Consider the following 21,772-nt stretch of genomic DNA (forward strand, 5'->3'; position numbering starts at 1 on the left):
AAGGCGAACACTAAAGATCATGAATGAACTGTGAGCGGTAAAAAATAAGCATTAAAAACTTTGTGTGTGCATTTTGGGGATTTCTCATCAAGGGTATCTGGAGCGACCACTCTGGATTTTGTGCTTCTTCACTTGAATATTCTAATATAAGTCGTCTTTACACTTTCACTCCTCCCCGTTCATAAGAGACGTAGTTTATTTTCTTGTCCCCTCTATGTATCTGACAGATTTACTTGCTTTTCAGAACCGATGTTTAATTCCTAATGTCGATATTTGCTTTTCGAAACCTGTTGTGTAATACATACAGATGTAATACAATACATCTAATATTCATGAGTGCTATCAAAATACACAAAGTATCTCAACTTGGCTCCACAGAGATAAAACCAAACAAAGAATGTTTATTTGCACATGACAAAACACCAAATTATATAATATGTCAATATACAACACCGTCAGTCAAGGGGGATATGAGTATTTGCTGGGCTTCCTGAAAGTGTTGCCAGCTCCGGTAAATCAGACGAATATGACGCGCTCGCCGCTCCCCGTCTACTTTTACACTGCAGTGTCATCTACCGGTGGCGAGGATGTGTTGCTACACAGTGTGTGTAACACACACATACACACACTCCAGTCATGGAGGAGGCATCAGACCGGGATATTGGATCATCATCATCATCATCAGAGGATGCTTGGGTGTACGGGAGCGACCACTCTTCCTGCAGATGTGGATCCATGCACTGCACTGCAGCTATTCACACAAAACATGCTGCGGTATATCTTACATTTACAACCCACTAAATGGGTGATTTAACAAAGAAATAACATAATTTGGTTCCAGGAAGTATCTTCCTCCAGGGGGAGCCTTTTAGCTTGGCTAACTCCCAGGGAGAAAACGACGGCTGTCGGGGGGGCCGGTGCGACACGATTAGCCACAGCATCCATGTTCTGCATGGATGCGGGAAAAATAACCACAGACTATCGGATTGGTTTAAGTGTTTTTATTTTCTCCAAACATAGCGTTACCGTGTGAACAACCCTGTCGTTAGTTAGCGCAGTACAGTATACCCTTGTTTTTCGCGGGGGTTACGTTCCAAAAAGAACCTGTGATGGGCAAAATCCGTGAAGTAGAAACCTTTATTTTTTTTTACAATTATTATACAATTAAATATTCTATTACCGCCAAATAATAATTTCAATCATCAATGTGAAAAGAGGGCTTCAAATTGCGCAACCCTATTGCTGCTGCGAAACTTATTGCCGCTGTCGTCCTTATGTTTTTTTCTTCCTTTTTTATGGAACGAATGGAAGATTCATTAATTCCGTAATGCCGACCTACAGTCGCATAGCTTTTACCTTCCCTTAGCATGTCCAGAAGTTTAACTTTATCTGCGATAGATGGCATCTTCCGCTGCCTTTTGGGCCCTGCCGCAGGCGCTTTTGTCGGTCCAGAGCGTTTTGTCAACATTATGGGTTTTAGAGAAACTCCAAATTGCGAGAGGATTTGCACGTACGTAATGTAGATTTGGCAAGCTGTTTTATGCAGTGTACATATGAAACTGCAACGTTATTGACGCACAGGTAGAGAAGAAGCGGAGTGACTTTTAAGCCAATCAGAATGCAGAACGCAATGCACGATGCAAATCCGTGAAGTAGCGAAACTGTGAAATTTAAACCGCGTTATAGCGAGGGATCACTGTACTCATTTTGGCCAAGGGATCAAGTTCCTCTGCAAGCCCTGGTAACCCTTCTGTAGAGGAGCAGGCCAGAGGAGCTTGGACATCTTGGTGGCTCCATTTCTCACGGGTTATGTCCATTTTGTTGCAAGAAAACAAACCACAATCGATAGTAGAAATGCCACTCCACATGATCGGGTAATAGGCGAGGCTGCTAAGTTCTACGAAGTAGCTGTAGAACCGTACAAGGACTCCTGCCTCGGAAAAGGAGCTAAAAGGGTTTTAGAAACTGATGTCCAGGGTTCCTATACTGGCCCAACGCACAAAGAAATGGCCTACTTCCTGAAAAGATTCGAGAACAGGGGTGGGCATTGACTTTTAAAATTCTGCAGATGGGCCAGGTCACCACAAGATACGATACATATAAAAAAAATGTAAAAAACGTTGTCCGACATTTGCTTTGAAAATAAAACCAGCTTGTTTTGAAGGCTCTGACGTTCGCTTGCATTTCATGCGCAAACCATTTTTTCCCTCGTAGCTTCTCATCCAGCTCATTCCTGTGTGTCAGTATGCCCACAGTAAAGGCTAAATCACAAAGCCAATGTGTGTCATTCAGCTCAGGAAAATTCTCAAGTACCTCCAAAAATGAAATAATCTCCTGTTTGAGCTCCTACATTCATTGATCCGATCATTCGTTTATTCACATCAAGTATGAATTCTGTACCGATCTTTAGCGGGCCGGACTGAAGAGACCAACGGGCCGTATGTGGCCCGCGGGCCGTAGTTTGCCCAACTCTGTTCGGGGAGCTTTGTCAGAAGTCCGCATTGCGTCCTTGATTGGCTGAACCGCTTTTGCATCATTTGTGTTCGAAAGGTGTGACTTGTCTCCTGCCTCCATGTCACACAAACTCCGTCCTGATCCGGAAGCTGGGGTAGAGGGGCTCGATGAATCTGGAGTAGAAAGTGTGGCGGCGATGCGGTGAACCGTTTACCTTGTAGAAGGACAAAGTGCCGGTGGTCCAGTCTAGATACACCGCCACTGCGTCGCTGTAGCTTGGCTCATTTCCTGTATTCCTCATAGTTTTACTTTGCACCCCAGGCACCGCGACGTAGCATTCCAACGAATAGCGGAGCCGGAACTGTCTGTGGAGGTTCTCAATCATCCGGGTCATGGTGAATTATTGTCGAAATCTTCTTGTCTTGGCAACTGGTCTTGAATTTCTTCACTTGAAGACGTTTCACCCCTCATCCGAGAGGCTATGGGGAGTTTCTGAATATAACTGCCAAGTTTTTGGTGGGCTTTTATGTAAGTGGAAGAGTTGATCTGCAGAAATTAGGTTTAAGGGGGATCGTTATGCTAATGGGGGTGTCGTTCGTTGGAACAAAAGAGCAATTCAGTGGGATTACCTGGAATGGAAAGTGAAACAATAAGCTAGTTTGGGGCTACTTCTGCTGGTGGGTCTTTGCTAGTTGTTTGGAGAGTGCAGATGGTCTGTGTTTGCAAGTCCATCTTAGTTCGGCGTTGTACATTTGTGTCTGAAACCCCTCCTCTATTCGGAAATGTTTTTTTTTCTGTTTCGACCAAGATGACTTCTTTGATTCCTCTCTCGAACCATCTGTCTTCTCTGGCCAGGACAAAAACAAAACACCCAGGCACTCCAATTACACCTGAAGGACAAGAGCCATTCGTTTGAAAACAGCAATGTCCGAATTCAGGTGGCTGAGCAAAACCCCTGCTCAATAACAACAGGGCCTGATGTTTAAGGATATTATCATGTTTTATCTTTGGGAGTTTAGGAGCTATTTAGGTCTCCTTCCAGCCAAACTTGTCAAAGTCTGTGCTTTCAATTTGGCCGGGAAACCCGTTTTACTCCATTTCCTGACTTCTGTTTCTGAGTCCCTTATTGCATCTCCCATCTCATGGTTACATCTGGAGATTTTCAAAGTGCAAAGTTACATTTATTTGGAATCGATCACATTTATTTCCAGTTTATTTGGAAAAGCCTCCGTTCAGCCACTCCCTGCCAACGTATCGCATTTCATAAAACACACACACATATCAAATAAAGCCTCAGATAAGCAATTAGGCTCATAGATATACATTAAATCCATTAAATCATAACATATCTACACAACAGGGTTGGTACAGTGTTGTTTCTATACATTTCTCTTTCTCTTGTGATTTGGGGTCATGTCTGGATTTTGTTGATAAACGCTGTAGTTTGACTCACACACACACACACACACACACACACACACACACACACAAAATGACCCCAGGAGTGATATAGCATGGATTACAAGTGCAATCAAATCAAACTGTCCCTTCGCCGAGGCCATCCGTCGTCCAAACTTCGGCGGATTCATTCCGGCGGCGAAGCTAACGCGGCTGAAAATATGAGCCGTGTGACGGAGACGATATGACTCCCGGTCTGAATCCAATAAAAACGGCGATATGGGATATCAGTATATGACACACCGTATGACACGGTGACACATCAGCCTGTTTGAAGCTACATGAGCCAAAATGATAGCCCTATTGTGTGCATACTTGTGTGTGTGTGTGTGTGTGTGTACGTATTTAAAGCATGATCTTCTTCTGCTTAAAATGTTTTAATATACCACAGTAAGAATTGCAGAAGCACATAAAGTTTAATATATTTGTAGTTTAAACTTAAATGGTATTTATATGTGTGTTCATGGTATAAATTCCATATATACCAATATGAAAATGTACAGAATATATACTTTGTGTATTATGTAAGAACCAATTGCTGTTTTGTAGTATCATATTTTAAACACGGACTGAAGCTGCGAGGTTTGATGCTTTTGCTCGCAAACGTCTCCACGAGGGTGTGACAACAAGGTAAAAGTTTTTAAGAGCGAAACGGCCGGTCAGTGAGTGAAGTCTCGGCGGTCGAGATGCCTGAATGGACTCGACCTGCACGAATCGAACCGAAACGTTGGGAAATCGGGGGAACCGGGCGGCCCAGGCCTCGATTCCACGGCCTTCGATTTCTGCATTCGGGACGGATTTTTCGGAGTAACAACTTTAAACCGCTATTCAGCCTGCACTTACAGAGGAACTGGACACCATGGTGGTTCGCACTTTCGCCTCGCATCAAGAAGTTCCCCGTGTAAATGGTTGTATGTCTCCATATGTGGCCCTTGAGATTGATAATGATGGCTGGGAAAGGCTGCGGCCCCCAACCGAGACCCCGAAGGCAGGATAAGCGGTATAGATAATCAATGAATGAATTACCAGGAAACCTGAACCCGTTTTTGGGCAACCGCAAACAAAAAAAAAAAAAAACCCCAATGTAATTGCATCCTATACAGTGAAGGTTGAAGCATCAGTGAGAGAGCGATTCCAAATCACAAAAAAAGGTTGGGGCGATAACCTGAAGACACGTTATGACACACATTCGGGGACAAAAAGTAAAACTATGAAGTCGTACATTCACCGAAAGGCTATTAAGATAAAATCTGCATTTGACAATGTCCCTAAAACAAACACCACGACAGGAGAGTCGATACGAATTGATCGCACGCTAGCCGCGACCTAGAACGGTAGCGATCGATAAAGAATCACATCCCCTTTCCTCGCCTTTGCGCGTCGCTCGCTCTCAGAAATTGGTGGTTGAGTGCTGTCCCGTGAGCGTCCGCAGGCGGTGGACCGGCGTGTGAGAGCGTGCGTGAACCAAGCCGTGCACGGCGTGTCGATATCTGGCAGACATCAGGTTGTAAAGCAAAGGGTTGATCGCGGCGCTGAGGTAGAAGAGGACCGAGGACACCAGGTTAAGGTACTGGGACAGATAGTATAAGAAAAACATGTGCGCGTCGTCATCGGCGTGTGTGTCGTTCAGGTGTGTGTCGTTGCGTAGCGCTACGGGCGATAAAGCATATCGTGTGTGATTCTGAGTCCTGTCGGTTCGTGAGTGCACGCAAACGGCTTCGCCGTTCCGGGTATCGACGTGTGTGCGTGCATCCGTACAGCCCAGCTTGCTTGTGTGTGTCCAAGTATTTGTGTCAAAATCAGAAGGAACGTTTTTAAGTGTGTCGTCATGTGGAAGCGCCTGTTTATATAAATCAATTTTGGGGTGTTGAGCTGTGTTTGCGCGTGTCGCGTCGGCTGAGTGTTTCCCCGTGCCGATGTCTTCGTGTGTTTCGGTTTTGCCGCCATGGGAGCGCGTGGCGATTTCCAATTTGCGCGTCACCGGTTCAGCGACGTCGTGCGTGTCGATGCCCTCGCCGCCGCCGCCGCTGACGTCGGGAGGCGGACTCGTGTCCGGGTGGGTTTCCTGCCCGCCGCCACCGCCGCCGAGGGAAAGGGTGAATATGGTCCGGCCGACGTGGAAGGGCAGCCAGCACAGGACAAACGCCAAGACGATCACTCCTGGGGCGAAAGGGACGGAGCGGGAAGAAGAAAACAGGAAGAGAACGATTACAATCATTGACACCCGCTGGGGTCTCTTCGGCTAAATATTGCTGATCGATATGACGATTGATTTATTCCATGATCCGGCTGTGTGACCGGAGGATATGAAATCGCCTGAGCAACCCTTCTAAAATAGTTGCACCCATGCCAGTTCATTGCATTTGTGTGGTCGGTCTCCCGGCACACACATTCAGTCATGAATAATGAATGAATATTAATACATTCATTTATTCGTTATCTATTCTGCTTAGCCTGCGCTCAGCGTTGTGGAAGGTTGAAGACTATCCCGCCTGGAACTGGGCGAACGGCGAGGTTCGCCTTGGACCCGTCGCCATGCGACTACATATAAAAACCCACAACTATTCTCTCATTCACATATCAGCTTAAGACATGCAACCGTTCACATGTCTGAGCAGTTTTAGGGTCTTGCAGGCTTTTGGACGCTGGGAGGAAACCGAAGAACCCGGAGTAAACCCATGCAGACACGTGGAAACTCCACGTAGAAAAGCTCCCTGTCGGAATTGAATCGGGGGCCCTCTGTGAGGCGGAAACGTGGAATTTTGAGAGTTTCGCTCTGAAGCGCCCTCCTTCCGATCTTGTCCCCTTGAGGGTCTCTCTCACCCAGCATTTTGACGGTGTGCCGGTGACTCTGGTCTCTGCGGTTGCTCCGCGGGCGAAGCCAGAGCGTCCTTCCGATCAGACCGTAGACCAGACCCAGGATGCAGAACGGCACCAGGAAGTACAAGTTGGAGAGGACCATCATGGCCGACAGCAAGCCCGAGGACACGGCGTAGTCCGTGCAGCGGCACTCCCCGTTGTCGCTCCGTCCGGCTTCCGCTCCGGCTTCCTCGAGTCCCTCCACTCCGACCATGACCAGCACCGGTGCCGCGCTGACCGCCGCCCCTATCCACAGGCAGCCGATGAGAGCCTTGGTCCTGTGACGCGTCACCAGCGTTTTGGCTACCATCGGCCAACAGATGGCCAGGTATCTCTCCAGAGAGAGGAAGGTGATGTGGAGGATGGTGCAGAACGTGCAGCACTCCGAGAGGAACATGGTCAGCTTACAGGCAAGGTCTCCCAGGGGCCACGGTCGGGGTCTCCACAGCTGTAAGTGACATGAAGACACACTGCTTTATTTTTCCGGCATTTAAAAGGGTCAACCGCCCGTAAACTTACCGACAGCTCCGAAACTGCTCCGTGGGTGCAGATATTATTTGTAAATAAATAAGTACCAGACTGCAGTGTGATTTAATTTTGTTTTTCTGGTGACGCTAGTGATGCTGCACCGCCTGGATGATTTCACTCATGCACGCAGAAGTGTTGTTATATTGTTGGACATGCACGCCAGAGTGAAGCAGCATATATGGCAATTATATTAAAATGTATATATAAATGAATCGCGGATGCAATTGAAAGCTTATCATATTTGCAAATGTTTGAACAAACAGTAGCATGATAACACGCGGCTAAACGTCTTATTATCTTGTTTTTTTTTCACATTTACCATTCACTCTTGAAGGAAACCACAAAGGGGTGAGGCGCAGAAAAAACAAGTCCCAGTCAGAGAGATTCACCTTGTACAGATCCAGAGGCAGGAGCAGGAGGATCAGAAGGTCGCTGACAGCCATACTGCTGAGGTACAGGTAGGTCGAGCTTCTCATATGCGGACGCAGCCAAACCACCAGAATGGTCAGGACGTTTCCCAAGAGGCCGAACACCATCAGTGGAACGTAGATGACGGTCACACACACTTGACGGGGAAAAAGGTCAAACGCGCGAACGTACAAGTTAGCATAGCTCCCGTGTAAACCTGGATTGTAAAAATCCTGGTCGTATTGAGACGATTTGTAAACTTTTGCACCAGATATTTAAAATGATGATTTATTCTGTTGTTTAGTTTTAACACTTTAAGGTTACCTAACTCCATGAAACCGAACAACGGTTCCTCCGAATGGCACTCTTGGTTGAAGCAGTCTTCCGGAAAGCTCGTCCAGCCGCTGCCCGCCTCTCCCGTCTCCATCAGATCCATACTGAGACGCTACGAAGGTGGAGGGACCAAAATGGGGAAGCGATGGCCGGGGAGGGTTTGTCCTCCTCCAGGTGGCAGGGGGTGGAGATGACGCACACGGATGGATTTCCTATGAGCCGGACCAAACATGATCAAGCGGGTGATGAAGTGTTTAGAAAATAAACAACTTATGAGCACTTCCACAGGAAACTTAAATTCATGCGATTATCAGAGGAGGCGGAGGAACTCGAGTAAAAACAGTTGCGGTGAAATAATTTGCTTTAAATTGTTAAATTCAGTTCATTTTCACATTTGAACCCCGAAGACATGCTTCACAACCGTTACAAAAGAAAAAAAAGCTATAATACGATCTGTCACTGATCATCAGAGTGATTGAATGAAAAAGTCTCTGAAACTATTAGATAAGGTTTTAGTAAAACATAAAGAAAAATTTGCTTTATATTAGGTTCGAAAGAGATACTCACGCGTTCAGGGGAGACTCGGTGCCTCGTGGATCACCGCTGACACACTTGTGCACACCGTGACTTATACACCTACAATAAGATCTACCACTCGCTCTCTCCCTCTCTCTCTCTCTCTCTCTCTCTCTCTCCCAATATTACTCTCTATCTCTCTTTCTCTTATTCCAACTCTTCTACCCTTTATGTAAACCGGGACTTCATTTAAAACCCTACAATGTTACACACAGCCACTTTTTTAGCATTTGAATTGGGACTAAAGCCTTGGAGGAAATATAAATAAATGTAACATTAAGGAATTGGAACAAAATTAGTGCTAATAAGAGAGAATTAGGACTAAAGCCTTGAAGGAAATATGAATAAATGTAACATTTAGGAATTGGAACAACATTGGTGTTAAAAAAAGGACTTAAAAAAGAAAAAAAATATGTAAATAATATAAAACAGGGGGTTCAGACTTGCGGGCCTCGGAACAATATTTTGTGGCCCCCTGCCTGAAAGCTAATCTTTGTGTTAGTGCGGCCCGTGCGTTTTTTCTCACATGCATCTGGTGGTTTTATACAATGGATTTTAAAAGAAAAAAAACAGGCAAGGAAAAATGAAAAAGTAACTTTGCAATGTATTTTTGGCTTCAAAATTTGAAAACAAAATGATTTTCAATGACAAAACATCTAGTGACATTGTTAAAATGATCTTTTCTTTTCTTATTTCTATAAAAACTATAAAAACGATAGCAAAAACAAAAAGGCCAAAATTCAAAAGATTGATTTAATAATCAGAATAGCCACCATTAGCCTTGTAAATATGATAGGACTGTCTCAGAAAATTAGAATATTGTGATAAAGTTCATTATCTTCTGTAATGGAATTAAAGAAACAAAAATTACTTTTTCATGATATTCTAATATTTTGAGATAGGATTTTTGAGTTTTCTTAAGATGTAAGCCATAATCAGCAATATTAAAATGATAAAAGGCTTGCAATATTTCAGTTGATTTGTAATGAATCCAGGATGTATGAAATTTTTGTTTTTGTAATTGCATTACAGAAGATAAAGAATTTATCACAATAGTCTAATTTTCTGAGACTATTCTTTATACCTCCTCTTATTCATGCTTCCAATCAATGTTCTAATAATTTCTTGTGGCAAATTTTCTCGCAGTGACAAGATTTTCTCTTTTAACTCTATATTTTTAGGGTGTCATTTCATTGATTCTTTTTTAATATTAATTTTCAATATTAATTCGTCATGTATTTTTTAGAGGAACAGTTCGTTACAAATAAAGATTTTTATTATTTACCTGTTTACCTCCTTAACACTAAAACAAAGGAAAAATTTGGACTTAGTGTTACTTCTAGGTAATGATTTTACCGGTCTGACCTCCTTGACATCAAATTCGGCCGTATGTAGCCCCCGGACCAAAATGAGTTTGAAACCCCTGATATAAAATAATAGTTTATAAAGCAATCTGACAATAAACCTACTAAGTGTTCTTTACTGAGATATTCATTTATTCTCTTTTCTGCTTCCCCTGCACACAGAGTCACGAGAATAGGAGGGGTTTTCTGTTGGAATTGAACCAGTGATCTTGTTTCTGTGAGGTAATAAATCCCAATCTCACTTTCACAACCACACTTCTTCGTGAAACCAATGTTGTCGCCCTTAACTGGCCACGAGAAGAAGGAAATGCTTGACGCCCCTCCACTTCCACCTCCTTTTTTGGGCTCATCGAGCAATTTGCAACCTGCCCGATTTTTTCCCATTTTAAATTGATCATGTATCTGATAGCTGATGGAATTATAACAATTATTTAGAAGACCTTAAATATAATTTATGCTGCAATGCAAGGCCCCAATCAGCTCTCATTTAACTGTCAAGGTGAGTAAAACCAGTAACCTTTCACCATACCAGCTGAGCCATGATGCTTATTTGTTTTTAAAGAAGACATTAGAGCAGCGGTCCCCAACCTTTTTTGTACCAGGGACCAGTTTTATGCATGAAAATGTTTCGCACAGAGGTTCAAATGATAAAAACTTTTGTCACTTTACGGTATTTAATCTGAATACAACAATTACACTTTATACTAGGCAACGACAATATTAAGTTTGGCAGAAAGGCAAAGGCGGAAACAGTCATTTTACCAAAATAAGATCCTCTTCTTTTGGCTTATCCCTTCAGGGGTCGCCACAGTGAATCAACCTCCATCTAAACCTATTCTCTGAATCCTCCTCTCTCACACCAACTACCTTCATATCCTCTCTCACTTCGTCCATAAACCTTCTCTTTGGTTTAGTGAAAAAAACTATAATTTGTATCAAGAAAGATTTTCTTTGCGGACCGGTTGCCAAGTAATCCGGACCGGGGCGGGGTGGGTGGGGGGGTGTTCAAGACTAATGCATTAGAGCACTGAAAAACAAAGCGAACCCTCAGACCAATACTGTAAACATGACTAATACAACTAATTTGCTCTTTTCTTGTTATTGTTGGATTCACAACAATCCACGAAAAAGAAAAACTACACTACGGCCAACAAAACGAACAATCATGGCACCTTTTAATAATATTTATACAAAAAAGGAAAAATAAAGAAACTGATACAAGACCTAAGGCAATTGATTAAAAATACAATTTTGTTTAAGGACTGCTCAGACAACTTTTCAAGCAGTTGGAGAAGGGAGAGGTTATGACGCCTCTGTGGCTTATTTGTACTCGATTCACCAGTTCAAACGAGTTAATGACTCCTGGCTCAAATGAATCGAGAAGGGATCCGGACAGTCCTTCAAGTGATTCGGTTCAGTTGCTCCGTTCGAACGGTTCAGGAGATTCAATCGCAACCTCCGAAGAGAAGGGATAGATAACACCATGGCGTTGAGAGCGGCGTTACGGACTAAGTACGGAATATCTGGTAAGTTTCCAAATCGCAATGAGATACTTTTATGCTCTACCTTGATAGCAACATTGTTTAACATTAGCGGCGTTCTTGATGACAGTGCGGCTAAATGCTGGCTGTGCTCTCCGTGTGGTGGAAAGTGGAGCAGAGGTCGCGAGACCTCAGCGGCGCTACAGCTAGCAAGGCTAGCTCGGGTACAAAATACGTATTAAATTTCACAACCTCTATTTTCATCAATGAGACATGACACCTTGACGAAACACATATTAAAATCACTTAAAACGGAGAGGTTCCGAGTTTCTATATATGCGTTGGGTTGACATAAAGGTTGTTGTGTGAGACTGATTCAGAGTTGAGTAGCTCATTCCGTGCTAACGTCCGGACACCCGTTTGTTTGTTGTGTACGTGCAGCTCTTGTGTCTCAGCTGTCCGGATATGGCAGAGTTTGCACGTCTCCCGCCGTGGCACAACGGAGGAACAAGTCCACCTTGGCTTCTAAAATCGCGGTAGACCTGGATCAAGCCACGGGTAAGTCTGCTGACACATGACCAGGAGTGTATTCTGCAGCAGTTTTTGTTGTCCTTAGGCCAGCCAGGCTTCTTCACGACAATATTTGGCGAAAAAGTAAACAAAGGGCAAATAACGATTCACAAGTGTCAATATCCTTTGAGGTAGAGTACTTCGAGTCCCACCCGTGGTAAATAACTCATGAACATCGGCTAGTTTGTGTAACTTCAGCTGGTTGTGTCATTCTTGCTTTTATTTTACTTATACCAGCTGTCCAGGTAAGGTCGTTCTCCCTTGCCAGAAAGCAAAAGGGGATCTCACACACTGACTTAGTTTGTTAGGTCATTGAATTTTCATATTTTTATATAGTGGCAAATCACAAGTTGCACACTCTCCATGTAGAGCAGATTCCGGACCACAATTTTTAAGACGATTTACAGAAACACAGTATTACCCGAGGAGCAAACACTTCACCATAGCAACCAGGAAACACTGCCTTTTACTGGGTAGAAAATTTGAACAGATCCCAGCTCAATGTGGGTGGCCTTCTGCCTTGACTGGTTGGTGTAGAATTATAGAGAGATAGAGAGCAAGGCTGTGATTGAGACAGGTATGAGGTTTAGGAGTGACACACACAAATGATCTCATATTGACAACAATGGTTTAAATATTAAGAAAATAAGTAATGGTGGAGGTAGATTGAGCCATGCCTGTGAGTTGAGAGAGCCCAAGAGGCTACTATCATCCCGTGATGAAGGAACAAGAGTGCAGGTGGTAGTAATGAGAGATGTGCATCATTAGATATCCCTTGACAGAGAGAGCCTGTGACAGCATAACTAGGGGCTAGCCTAACCTTAACTATAAGATTTCCAAAAATAAACAGTTTTAAAATTGAAGGATGGTTCCACAGAACAGGCTCTTTGTCTGTCTAAAGGTTTTTGCCGTAACAAAACTGCAATTGCAAAAATTAATGAAATCCCAGAATGAAGTCCTACTTTTTGTGTGGTTCAGCCTTGTGGTTCTTACAGATGTAAATGGATGAATGAATAAACTCAGGTCACCTCAGGCACCTCGTCGTCTTATAGGTGTGGCAGTGATGAGCATGCAGAGTCCTCCAGTCAACAGCCTGAGTTTGGACTTCCTCACCGAGTTCTGCATAAGCTTGGAGAAGCTGGAGATGGATAAGAGCTGCCGAGGCCTCATTCTCACCTCGGTATAGCTGAACCTCAATTCTACTGGTCCTTATCAATGTTATAAAGTTTGTTCCACATATCGGCCACCTGATTGAGTTATCACTTTAAATCAGCATTACTCCAAGCTGTGTTTTCTTAAATTTTCTTTTGTTTACATTCCAGAGCCTTCCCAAGGTGTTCTCAGCAGGGCTGGACATCATGGAGATGTACGGGAAGAGTCCGGAGCGGTGTGGAGAGTTCTGGAAAACTGTCCAGGAGATGTGGCTGAAACTCTACAGTTCTAACATGGTCACCATAGCGGCAATCAATGTACGGTGGTTACATGAAAACCGTGGTAACATGGTCACTCATACATACATTTCCATCATGCTGTTAGTCTGCGTTCCCATCAGATTGTCCCATTTTACAGTTTACCCCTTGTAAACGAGGTACAACGACAAGAAATCGTGACCTCCTCCCCCATCAATCTGTTTGCAGGGTTCTAGTCCAGCAGGTGGCTGTCTGATGTCACTGTCATGTGACTATAGAATGATGGCTGACAACCCTCGCTACAGCATCGGTCTCAATGAAACGCAGCTCGGCATAGTGGCTCCGTTTTGGTAAGGAAGTCTGTAGTTTTTCCTCATCGTGGATCCAGATGAATCTTTTCGTCAAGCGGCGTATAATGATATTAAACTATTTTTTTTAAGTGGTGAATTTCATAATTTATGCTGAGCTGTGGAAAAAGGTGTGTATAAGCTACTCAACACGAATGAGTGAGGTGTCTCCAAAAACGCTTTGCGACGCTCAGTTCGGCATTAATCTCAAATGGTTTTTAAAACCTCTCACAAGTCCCTGCCTTACGGGAAGGTGTCTTGTAATTGTATTACAATTGCCATCTCACAGAGTGAACTGCTGTCCGCAGGTTCAAAGACACCATGGCTAATACCGTGGGCCACCGGACCACAGAGGTGGCCTTGGCCCTGGGGCTACTCTACAGCCCCTCAGAGGCGCTGAAGGTGGGACTGGTGGATCAGCTGGTGCCGGAGGAGCAGCTCATGACCACAGCTAAACAGACCATGACCAAATGGTTGGCCATTCCAGGTATGTACACATCAAAATCCTGTTACTGTGCTGCTGACAGGCAGTCTGTAATATTGGTCATGAATTTCTCAGTGTCTTGACATTCTCTGACTCTCCTGAGAGTTTCAGTATCCGCCGTCCTCAAAAGATGGATCCCATTGTCTCTCCAGTTAGACGTGTCTTTGCTGATGCTTGTTGCGTGGTTCAGTCAACTTGTGCTGTGAACTGGTAGAATTGTCAATGCACTCAGTTGGCCCAGTGTGAGCACACTCCTCCGTCACACGTAGGCTCCATTGGATCAGGGTCGCCATGATTTGGGGGAGGAAAAAAACAAACATCCAGCATACGGTTCGACTTATTGTGGCTTTTGTGTCCACACCGGTGAACGACTGCCCCAGGGAATGTCAGGGCCACTTCTAGGTTTGCGGTGCATGTGCGAGAGGCATAGACATATATTAATGTCCAAGTGACTTGGTGGTGTGATTTACTCTAGTGTTACATGCAAAGTATTCAGCCACATCCATTTCCATGGAAAATCTTCCTGACTATCTATGGAGCGTTAAGGAAAACACTAATGTTGACTTCTGACCTTTTTTACAATGTTTTCCTTTTTAATTTTTTCCATTGTCCTCTTCTGTAAGAAAAATGCATACATTTGAATTTCGATCTGCAACTTCCACCACCGAATCACATTCACTGCTTTTCACTCCTCGCATTTCCCCTCCCTCACAGACCACGCCAGACAGATCACCAAGTCCATGATGAGGAAGCCCTTCATCGACAAACTGACAGCCAATAGAGAGGCAGACGTCAAAAACTTCGTGAGCTTCATCACCAAAGACTCCATCCAGAAATCGCTCCGCATGTATCTGGAGATGCTTAAAAAGAGAAAGGCTTAAAAAAGAGACACACACACGATTTGTGAAGGGAAAATGACAAAATTACACCTATCTGCCTTCCAAGATGTGATCAGATGCACCGAGACCATCGTGCAGATCAGTGGACCTCGGAGGAATCTGCCTGCTCTGTGAGTCCCGTCATAATGTGACCGGCAGGGTTGGTCCTGTCGCCTTGTTGGTTCAAAACTATAATATTAAGAATCCCGTGAATCTCCTTCACATGCACACAGTAATCCATTGCTCTGCAAATGCAAAATATTTGGACTTAGAGTTAGATTGTTTTGTTTTTGCACATATTTCAGTTTCTCCTCAGTGTGCTGGGATTATCATGGCTCTGTGAACAACGCTGGAATATTAGTCACAGCATGTGGGGAAACTGGTCTGCCAACTGTTGGCATGGTGAAGAGTGTGTGTGCGTGCGTGCATGCATGCGTGTGTGTGTGTGTGTGTGTGTGTGTGTGTGTGTGTGTGTGTGTGTGTGTGTGTGTGTGTGTGTGTGTGTGTGTGTGCGTGTGCGTGTGCATGCGTACATATGTGGAGTAGTTGCTTTTATTAGCCATGGTAAACATGTATCCAGCATAAATCAGCCAAAATCTGGCATTGTGTGCATGTAGATCGAGCCCCTGTATTTACCCTGATTGCAGTAAAGAAAATCCACGGCTGAATGAACCCTCCTCTGATCAACACGTAGCAAAAGTCTGTCTTGACAGGCATGCAGTGCCTGATTGCTGCCGGTAAGCCTTTCTCCGAGAACCTGTAAGTCACCCCAACTGCAAGCGAGGGAGGTCAAACTCACTGTCAGTTTCTTTTTTTTTTTTTTTTTTTTTTTTTTTTTTTAATTTTATTTCTAAATGGGATTCCTGCCGTCCCTTTGATTCTTATGTTCCAGAAGTGACCTTAAGCCCTGACATATTGTAGTTTATAAAGATTGCATTTGATGCTCAGTGTAACCATTCATTCTGTCGGTTGGCAATAAAACATTTAACAGTGGTTGAGAGTCTCACACAAAGAGGATGGACTGTTTTTTTTTTTTATTTCAGGTCAGTTATTCACTTTTAATGCAGCATGGTGTAATTAGAAGAAATTCTGAGTTACAAAGTTTCTCCCAGTTCTTGATGGAGACAGCAGCTGCAGAGCTCCAGAACTAGAGACGTCAGCCACCTATTATCGTCTTTTTCACATCACAGCAAGGACCTGCTCACACATTTAGTAAATGTTTGTTTTTATTCCTGCAAGAAATGAATCATTGTCACTCGAGTCCAAGATTTGCATGGAGCGGCAGCTCGACAGTGGCGCGACGTCAGCCGAGCAGCTCCACCTCCACGGGGAAATGGTCGCTGACAGCCAAAGCCTGAGACAACAAACAAAAACACTTAGTGAACAGTTTCTTATTTCTCGTTAACCAAGGCGTGTCATTATTTCTTCAGTCTCTTTGTGCTGCATTAAGATATTCCTAAATTAGTCCTGCAATGGGTTGAATAAATTAGCAAAAAAGAAATGTTAAAAAAGCTTAAAAAAAAACAAACAAAAAATAGCCCAGATCACTCTTTGAAGCTTTTAATGCAATGTCTTGTTTCGTGTTTTTTTTTTTTTTTGTTCTGTTAGTGTTTTTTTTACCCTAGGATTTTTTTTCTGATGTTACAGTAGCAAAATATTAATAATATTGAAATATACTTTTTCTTATAATAGTTGCTACATTTCATTAGATTTTTATTTTATTCTTATTTATGTATTTATTACCATTGCGTTGCTGAGCTTGAAATCAACCATGAAGTTGTACACCTTGGCGCTGTTAGGTTTCACCCCTCTCATTACATCAGCTGTGACCACGATCCTGCGAATATGCAGAGAGAGACGCACTCACGGGATCTGCGCACATGCAAATGTGTGCATGCATGTATCCACCTGTCATAGGCACAGTCGCTGCGGGTCACAGTGGTGTCGGCCTCGTTGGGGATCAGCCAGTGGAAAGTGTTGTCCGTGAAGAGACGGATTTTGGACCAGTCAGATCCTGACACATAGCTGCAGTCTGCATTGAAGTCTCCCATGAGAAGGATGTCCTGCAACATTGATCCCATGCCCAGGTCAGTGGAGTGCAGCTTATGTGTGTGTGTGTGTGTGTGTGTGTGTGTATGTGCATGTCTGTCCCCCCTCTCAAATCTGTTTTTGAATGAACCAATACCCCAAACGTCTTCTCCAGCCCACAATGGGCTCAAAACCTCCCTCCTCAAACCCGTCTTTTTCATTATTTTTTTGAAACACATATACACACAAACAACCCTCTCATCTGGGATTATTTACCCTGACTTCATCTTCAGTTCCTGGTCATTTTTCTCTCATTTTTGCTCATTTTAATAATAAGTTGCATGCTGTTTGTGTATATTTATTCCAAAATGCCGTTTTTAGGAGCAGGATGTGAAGCCCCTATGACAAATTTGCCTTATTAGTCAATCATTTGCAAATTGTTTGGAAAAAACATCAGGGAAAACACTCCGAGGAGGTGACATGGCTGGCTGAGAAAACAGGAACACAAAGCAAAGAAACGGGACATGGTGACATGTCAGACTGAGATGGATCTGGGTAGAAGGATGCTGAGGTGGGAGCTGCCAGGAAGGAGGAATAGAGGAAGACCAGAGAGGAGATATTGAGATGGAGGGGGAAAGGACATGAAGTGAATTGGTATGAGAGAAGAAGATACAGTGGAGAGGATTAGATGGATGTGAAGACCCCTGAATGGAGGAGCTCATAGGAAAAGCAGAAATTCTATGAAAATAATGCGATATCCATACACATACACATCCATACACGTGCAGTTGTGTGTGTTTGCATCTCTAAACACGCTCTCACGTTTGTTTTCCACCGATGGCGCACATCAGCCACCACATCGTAGAGCGCGTCGACTTCCAGCACAGCGTCGTCTGGAGAGGTGTGCTGGGGGACGATGGCAAACTCCCTCAAATCTAGATGATGGCGGAGGGTGTGACAAACAAGAGAGAGTTTTAGTTTTTCTTTTTTTTTGGGGCTTATTTCAAAATAAGCTGTTTGTCCTCTGCTTACTGGTGGTGTGGGAGGCAAACATGACGACAAACGGTTCTCTGCTGAAGGTGTCCATCCCACTGGACTCAGAGCCATCATTGTAGGTGTAGTTCTTCACCACCGACACCGTGTCTTCCCTGGAAAAAGAAGAGAAAACTGCACGTGTGTGTTCAGCGTTGTTCGGAAACCAACAACTACATCTGGGGTCAAAACTGTAAAATTGGTGCCGTGAAGAGAACGCCCTCTTCCCGCTGCTGTCAGGGATTAGACCCGACCACCTGCACACTTTCACAGGCTTTAAGAAGAGCCCCTGTCGGATGACGCTCTCGAAAAAGGGATTCCAAGTGACTTTGGATCTCAGGGGCACCCTCTAACTCCTATCACTCTAAGCCTCCATCTACCTGCTGTCACCTCTGTATTAATAACATCTTTATTAATAAACGGTGCCGGTTTTCTGAAGAGAAAGTACATTTTTGCAAAAAAAAAAAAATCCTCTTGCCGCAGTTGAAATGAGGTGAGCGTTTACCTGTAAAGGAAGAGGTAGCGTTCCTTGTAAGAGTTGCGTCCCAAAGGTTCACTGACAATGTGCTTGTAGGTGAACTTGGGGAAACCTCTGGAGGACAAACACACACACACACGTAGACCATTCAGTAAATTTGTGTTGAGTGTGTATTAAACACTGTCACACTGGTATAAGACATCAATTTGCACTTTTTCAAGTTGTACATCCTGTTAAAACTGTTCTTCTTTGCACTGTTTACCTGCAATATGCTAATTGTTTATTGTTTGGTTGTTTTTTGTTTCCTATTTGGCCTAACGGGACAGCATAATAAGAATTTCATTGGACATGGAAACATGTTCCCAGGCTGTCCATGTAAACGTTTTGAATAAATGAACTTTTTAACCCAAGTGGGAATTTTTAGCTGGATTGTGTATATCTGCTTAGCTCAACTTAGCTCCCGTGTTCAGTTTTGCGTGAGCTGTGGATTCAACCTCACTTGTTGACACGCTCCACCAGTCTTTTGGTCGCAGATAGGTCGCCATCTCGGACCTCCTGGATCAGGATGATGTCGTAGCGGTGCACAATCTGGAACGGGCGTGAGCATTGGAAATTCTTTCACGATTCCAAGCATTGCATGGATCAAAAACAAGAGCTTTTCAGTCGTAAAGAAAGTGGCCTCTAGTCTTTGCTGTGACTTTGTGTGTGTTATAATGTTAACAGAAATACACCTCATTGCAAAATGTTGCGCTTCATGAGGTGGGTCAAACCTGAACCGGTCACCAGTCGATCACAGAGCCAAACTGTTAAGCCATTCACCCTCTCATTCACATGTCAGAGAAATAATTTATGGTCTTCTGCGTTTTTGGACTGTGGGAGAAAACCGTCGTCAGACACCGGAAGAACATGGAGACTCGACCGTGAAACTCGCCCTCTCGGGGGCCTTTGTGCTGCAAGGTGGGTGTGCAAACCATTGCGTTACCAATGATATTTTTGCCATTCAACACTCAGCTGTGCCTTTGAGCACAAAAGATGAATAATTAGAGAAAGAAAGAAAATCACAAAAAACTTAAATGAAGCCAAATTATGAACATATGTGACTTTTTGGGGGGTTTTAACAAAATAAATGTAATTTAAAGTTTCCTGTCAGTGTCTTCTGTCATCTTAAGAATATTTTTTTAGTTATGATTATGTGGATTATCTGGTAGAAAATCATAGATGCGTTAAAATTTATTTTCAGCATAAATGTCAGTCTATGGATGCTACAGAGCACCATTAAGGCTGGAAGTTTTATTTTTAAAGTGAGTAACAAACCATCTGTCAGTCAATCAGGAATGTAGTTTTGTGTATTAAACATCTGCCGCCACGGTGAGTGTCTTCCACTGATTGCATGCTACACTGGAAATGTTGATATTTATCGAGGAGTAACACATGAGGACAGAAGTGACATGGGTGGCGGTGAAGTTTCCCACCGTGGTGATGATGTCCATCAAGGTGGCGTTGGAAGATTTCTTATCCCCGAACGCCCTGATGTTGAAGGCTCCCAGCAGTATGGAGGCCGACAGGTGCAGCAGGGCCGAGCAGAGCGCCAGCGCACATAGCAAATGCATCCTGAGGTACACAGAGATCGCATGACTATAAGCACCCCGATACAAAACTTGAAAATCCATCCATCTTTCCATTCATCTTCTGATGCTTATTCCGCACTCAGGGTCGCCGGGGATGCTGGAGCCTATAATATAAGTGTCAATTACTAAGATAAGATAATAATGCTTCATTGATCCCCATAGGGGAAATTTGGTTGTCACAGCAGTCCAACAATAACAATAAATATGAATATAAATATGAATAAAAGAGACAATTAAAAGGACAAAGAGAAAAACAAGGATGAAAATAAATAACAGAATGGCAACAAGAAGGTTAAAAATTGACAGTAGAATGACTACAAGACAGCTTGTACAGCTGTGGAGTGTGTGCAGGAGTGACGGCGGATGCAGCTCATGTGACCTGTGTGTGGAGTTAATAAGACGGTCCTAGCAGTACATCACACGGGTTAATGATTTTACACTTTATTATCTCCGTGAGGGGCAATTTGTTTTGCGGCCAGCCGAGAAACTAAAAAACAACAATAACAACAACCCAACAGGAGAATAAGGTGCATGTTAACGATCACGATCTATTTATGGGGCCAATTGTTTCCGTTATGAGAGTGTCGGTAGCTATTAGTCCTGCACATTTGACGGCGGGCGGCTGGGATAACCCCTGCCGACCCGGTTGCTCTGGCCTTTTTTCGCACGGAAAGCTCCACAGGTTTGACCCCGCAATCCTACAACACATTTTTACTATGATGTTTAGCTAAAACCAACAAATAAGAAAAGGTTAAAACACACTCAACATAACATTTTCCAAAAAAACTGATCCACATTAAAATTTCTTAATTAATGATAAATGTGCGAGCGCCTCAGCACAGACTGCATCAGCATTTGCCTCGAATGTCAGGTTGTTGTCAATGATGGTACCCAGGTATCTGTGCTGCCGCACAATTCTACTGCCTGTAGAAACCGCAATAAAAACAGTTTTTTGTTGGAGGCCTTTACCAAGAGTCAAAAATCCCTTCCGTAGATTTAGAAACATTGATTTCTGGTGATAAGTGCTCACTAGTCAATAAAACACTTTATCACTTGACCGTGATTGGTTATTGATTAGCGACACAATCACCGAGTCATCTGCAAACTTGATCATTTGTCTGTTTGCACGCTGACTTGTGAACACGCTCTTGAAATCACATGAACTTTGTAACATTTGTCCACAAGAAACTGTCTATTGTCATTCACAACAGACATCTAGTTTCTGGTTTGGATTTTTTTAAGAATTGAAAGAGAAATTGGAAGCCGGTAGCTACCTGTTCTTTTGTGTGATGTGAAAAAGGCCCGTCGAGCGAAGAGTACAAAGGTACGGTTGTGCAGAGGAGAACCACTGAAAGTGTTGTTTGAGAGATTTGCATTTAACTGCAGGTGCACGGAGAACCAAAGAGGGGAGGGCTGCTGTCGCTGGCGGACACAATCCATGTATTTCAGGTACTCCC

The 21,772-nt window shown here is 43.6% G+C and overlaps 3 protein-coding genes across 3 annotated transcripts; 1 reads left to right on the top strand and 2 right to left on the bottom strand.

The window, feature by feature from the left end:
- Window positions 1-5,302: 5,302 nt before the first annotated feature.
- LOC147220972 (growth hormone secretagogue receptor type 1) lies at window positions 5,303-8,143 on the bottom strand. The gene is made up of 5 exons (XM_086170120.1): window positions 8,032-8,143; window positions 7,689-7,864; window positions 6,736-7,219; window positions 5,991-6,072; window positions 5,303-5,501 (listed from the first exon to the last, which is right to left on the bottom strand). The coding sequence occupies exons 1-5, from the start codon at window positions 8,141-8,143 to the stop codon at window positions 5,303-5,305; spliced, it is 1,053 nt and encodes a 350-aa protein (XP_086026246.1).
- Window positions 8,144-11,405: 3,262 nt separating this feature from the next.
- eci1 (enoyl-CoA delta isomerase 1) lies at window positions 11,406-16,142 on the top strand. Its single transcript, XM_086170642.1, has 7 exons — window positions 11,406-11,506; window positions 11,903-12,019; window positions 13,084-13,211; window positions 13,354-13,500; window positions 13,669-13,790; window positions 14,096-14,274; window positions 14,986-16,142. The coding sequence occupies exons 1-7, from the start codon at window positions 11,464-11,466 to the stop codon at window positions 15,150-15,152; spliced, it is 903 nt and encodes a 300-aa protein (XP_086026768.1). The 5' UTR covers window positions 11,406-11,463; the 3' UTR covers window positions 15,153-16,142.
- A 225-nt stretch (window positions 16,143-16,367) lies between these two features.
- Window positions 16,368-20,303, bottom strand: dnase1 (deoxyribonuclease I). Its single transcript, XM_086170644.1, has 8 exons — window positions 20,160-20,303; window positions 19,187-19,275; window positions 18,715-18,801; window positions 18,210-18,325; window positions 18,000-18,112; window positions 17,058-17,212; window positions 16,893-16,986; window positions 16,368-16,503 (listed from the first exon to the last, which is right to left on the bottom strand). Exons 1-8 carry the CDS (start codon window positions 20,295-20,297, stop codon window positions 16,453-16,455), a joined length of 843 nt encoding a protein of 280 aa, XP_086026770.1. The 5' UTR covers window positions 20,298-20,303; the 3' UTR covers window positions 16,368-16,452.
- Window positions 20,304-21,772: the final 1,469 nt, after the last annotated feature.

Source organism: Fistularia commersonii, chromosome 23 (genome assembly GCF_037954325.1).
Source record: "Fistularia commersonii isolate RoL2024-O1a breed Wild chromosome 23, RoL_Fcom_v1.0, whole genome shotgun sequence".
Lineage (NCBI taxonomy): Eukaryota > Metazoa > Chordata > Actinopteri > Syngnathiformes > Fistulariidae > Fistularia > Fistularia commersonii.

What these genes read in the sequence shown, in the direction of transcription:
- LOC147220972 (XM_086170120.1), bottom strand. Translation starts at nt 8,143, where the DNA reads ATGGATCTGATGGAGACGGGAGAGGCGGGCAGCGGCTGGACGAGCTTT. An exon ending in GTTCGGTTTCATGGAGTTAG is followed by an intron (nt 7,865 to 8,031) that starts GTAACCTTAAAG and finishes TTCCCCGTCAAG; the next exon opens with TGTGTGTGACCGTCATCTAC. An exon ending in TGCCTCTGGATCTGTACAAG is followed by an intron (nt 7,220 to 7,688) that starts GTGAATCTCTCT and finishes TGTCACTTACAG; the next exon opens with CTGTGGAGACCCCGACCGTG.
- eci1 (XM_086170642.1), top strand. Translation starts at nt 11,464, where the DNA reads ATGGCGTTGAGAGCGGCGTTACGGACTAAGTACGGAATATCTG. An exon ending in GACTAAGTACGGAATATCTG is followed by an intron (nt 11,507 to 11,902) that starts GTAAGTTTCCAA and finishes GTGTACGTGCAG; the next exon opens with CTCTTGTGTCTCAGCTGTCC. An exon ending in CAAATGGTTGGCCATTCCAG is followed by an intron (nt 14,275 to 14,985) that starts GTATGTACACAT and finishes CCTCCCTCACAG; the next exon opens with ACCACGCCAGACAGATCACC.
- dnase1 (XM_086170644.1), bottom strand. Translation starts at nt 20,297, where the DNA reads ATGCATTTGCTATGTGCGCTGGCGCTCTGCTCGGCCCTGCTGCACCTG. An exon ending in CGCTACCTCTTCCTTTACAG is followed by an intron (nt 18,326 to 18,714) that starts GTAAACGCTCAC and finishes TTCTTTTTCCAG; the next exon opens with GGAAGACACGGTGTCGGTGG. An exon ending in TCAAGCTCAGCAACGCAATG is followed by an intron (nt 16,504 to 16,892) that starts GTAATAAATACA and finishes TTGTTGTCTCAG; the next exon opens with GCTTTGGCTGTCAGCGACCA.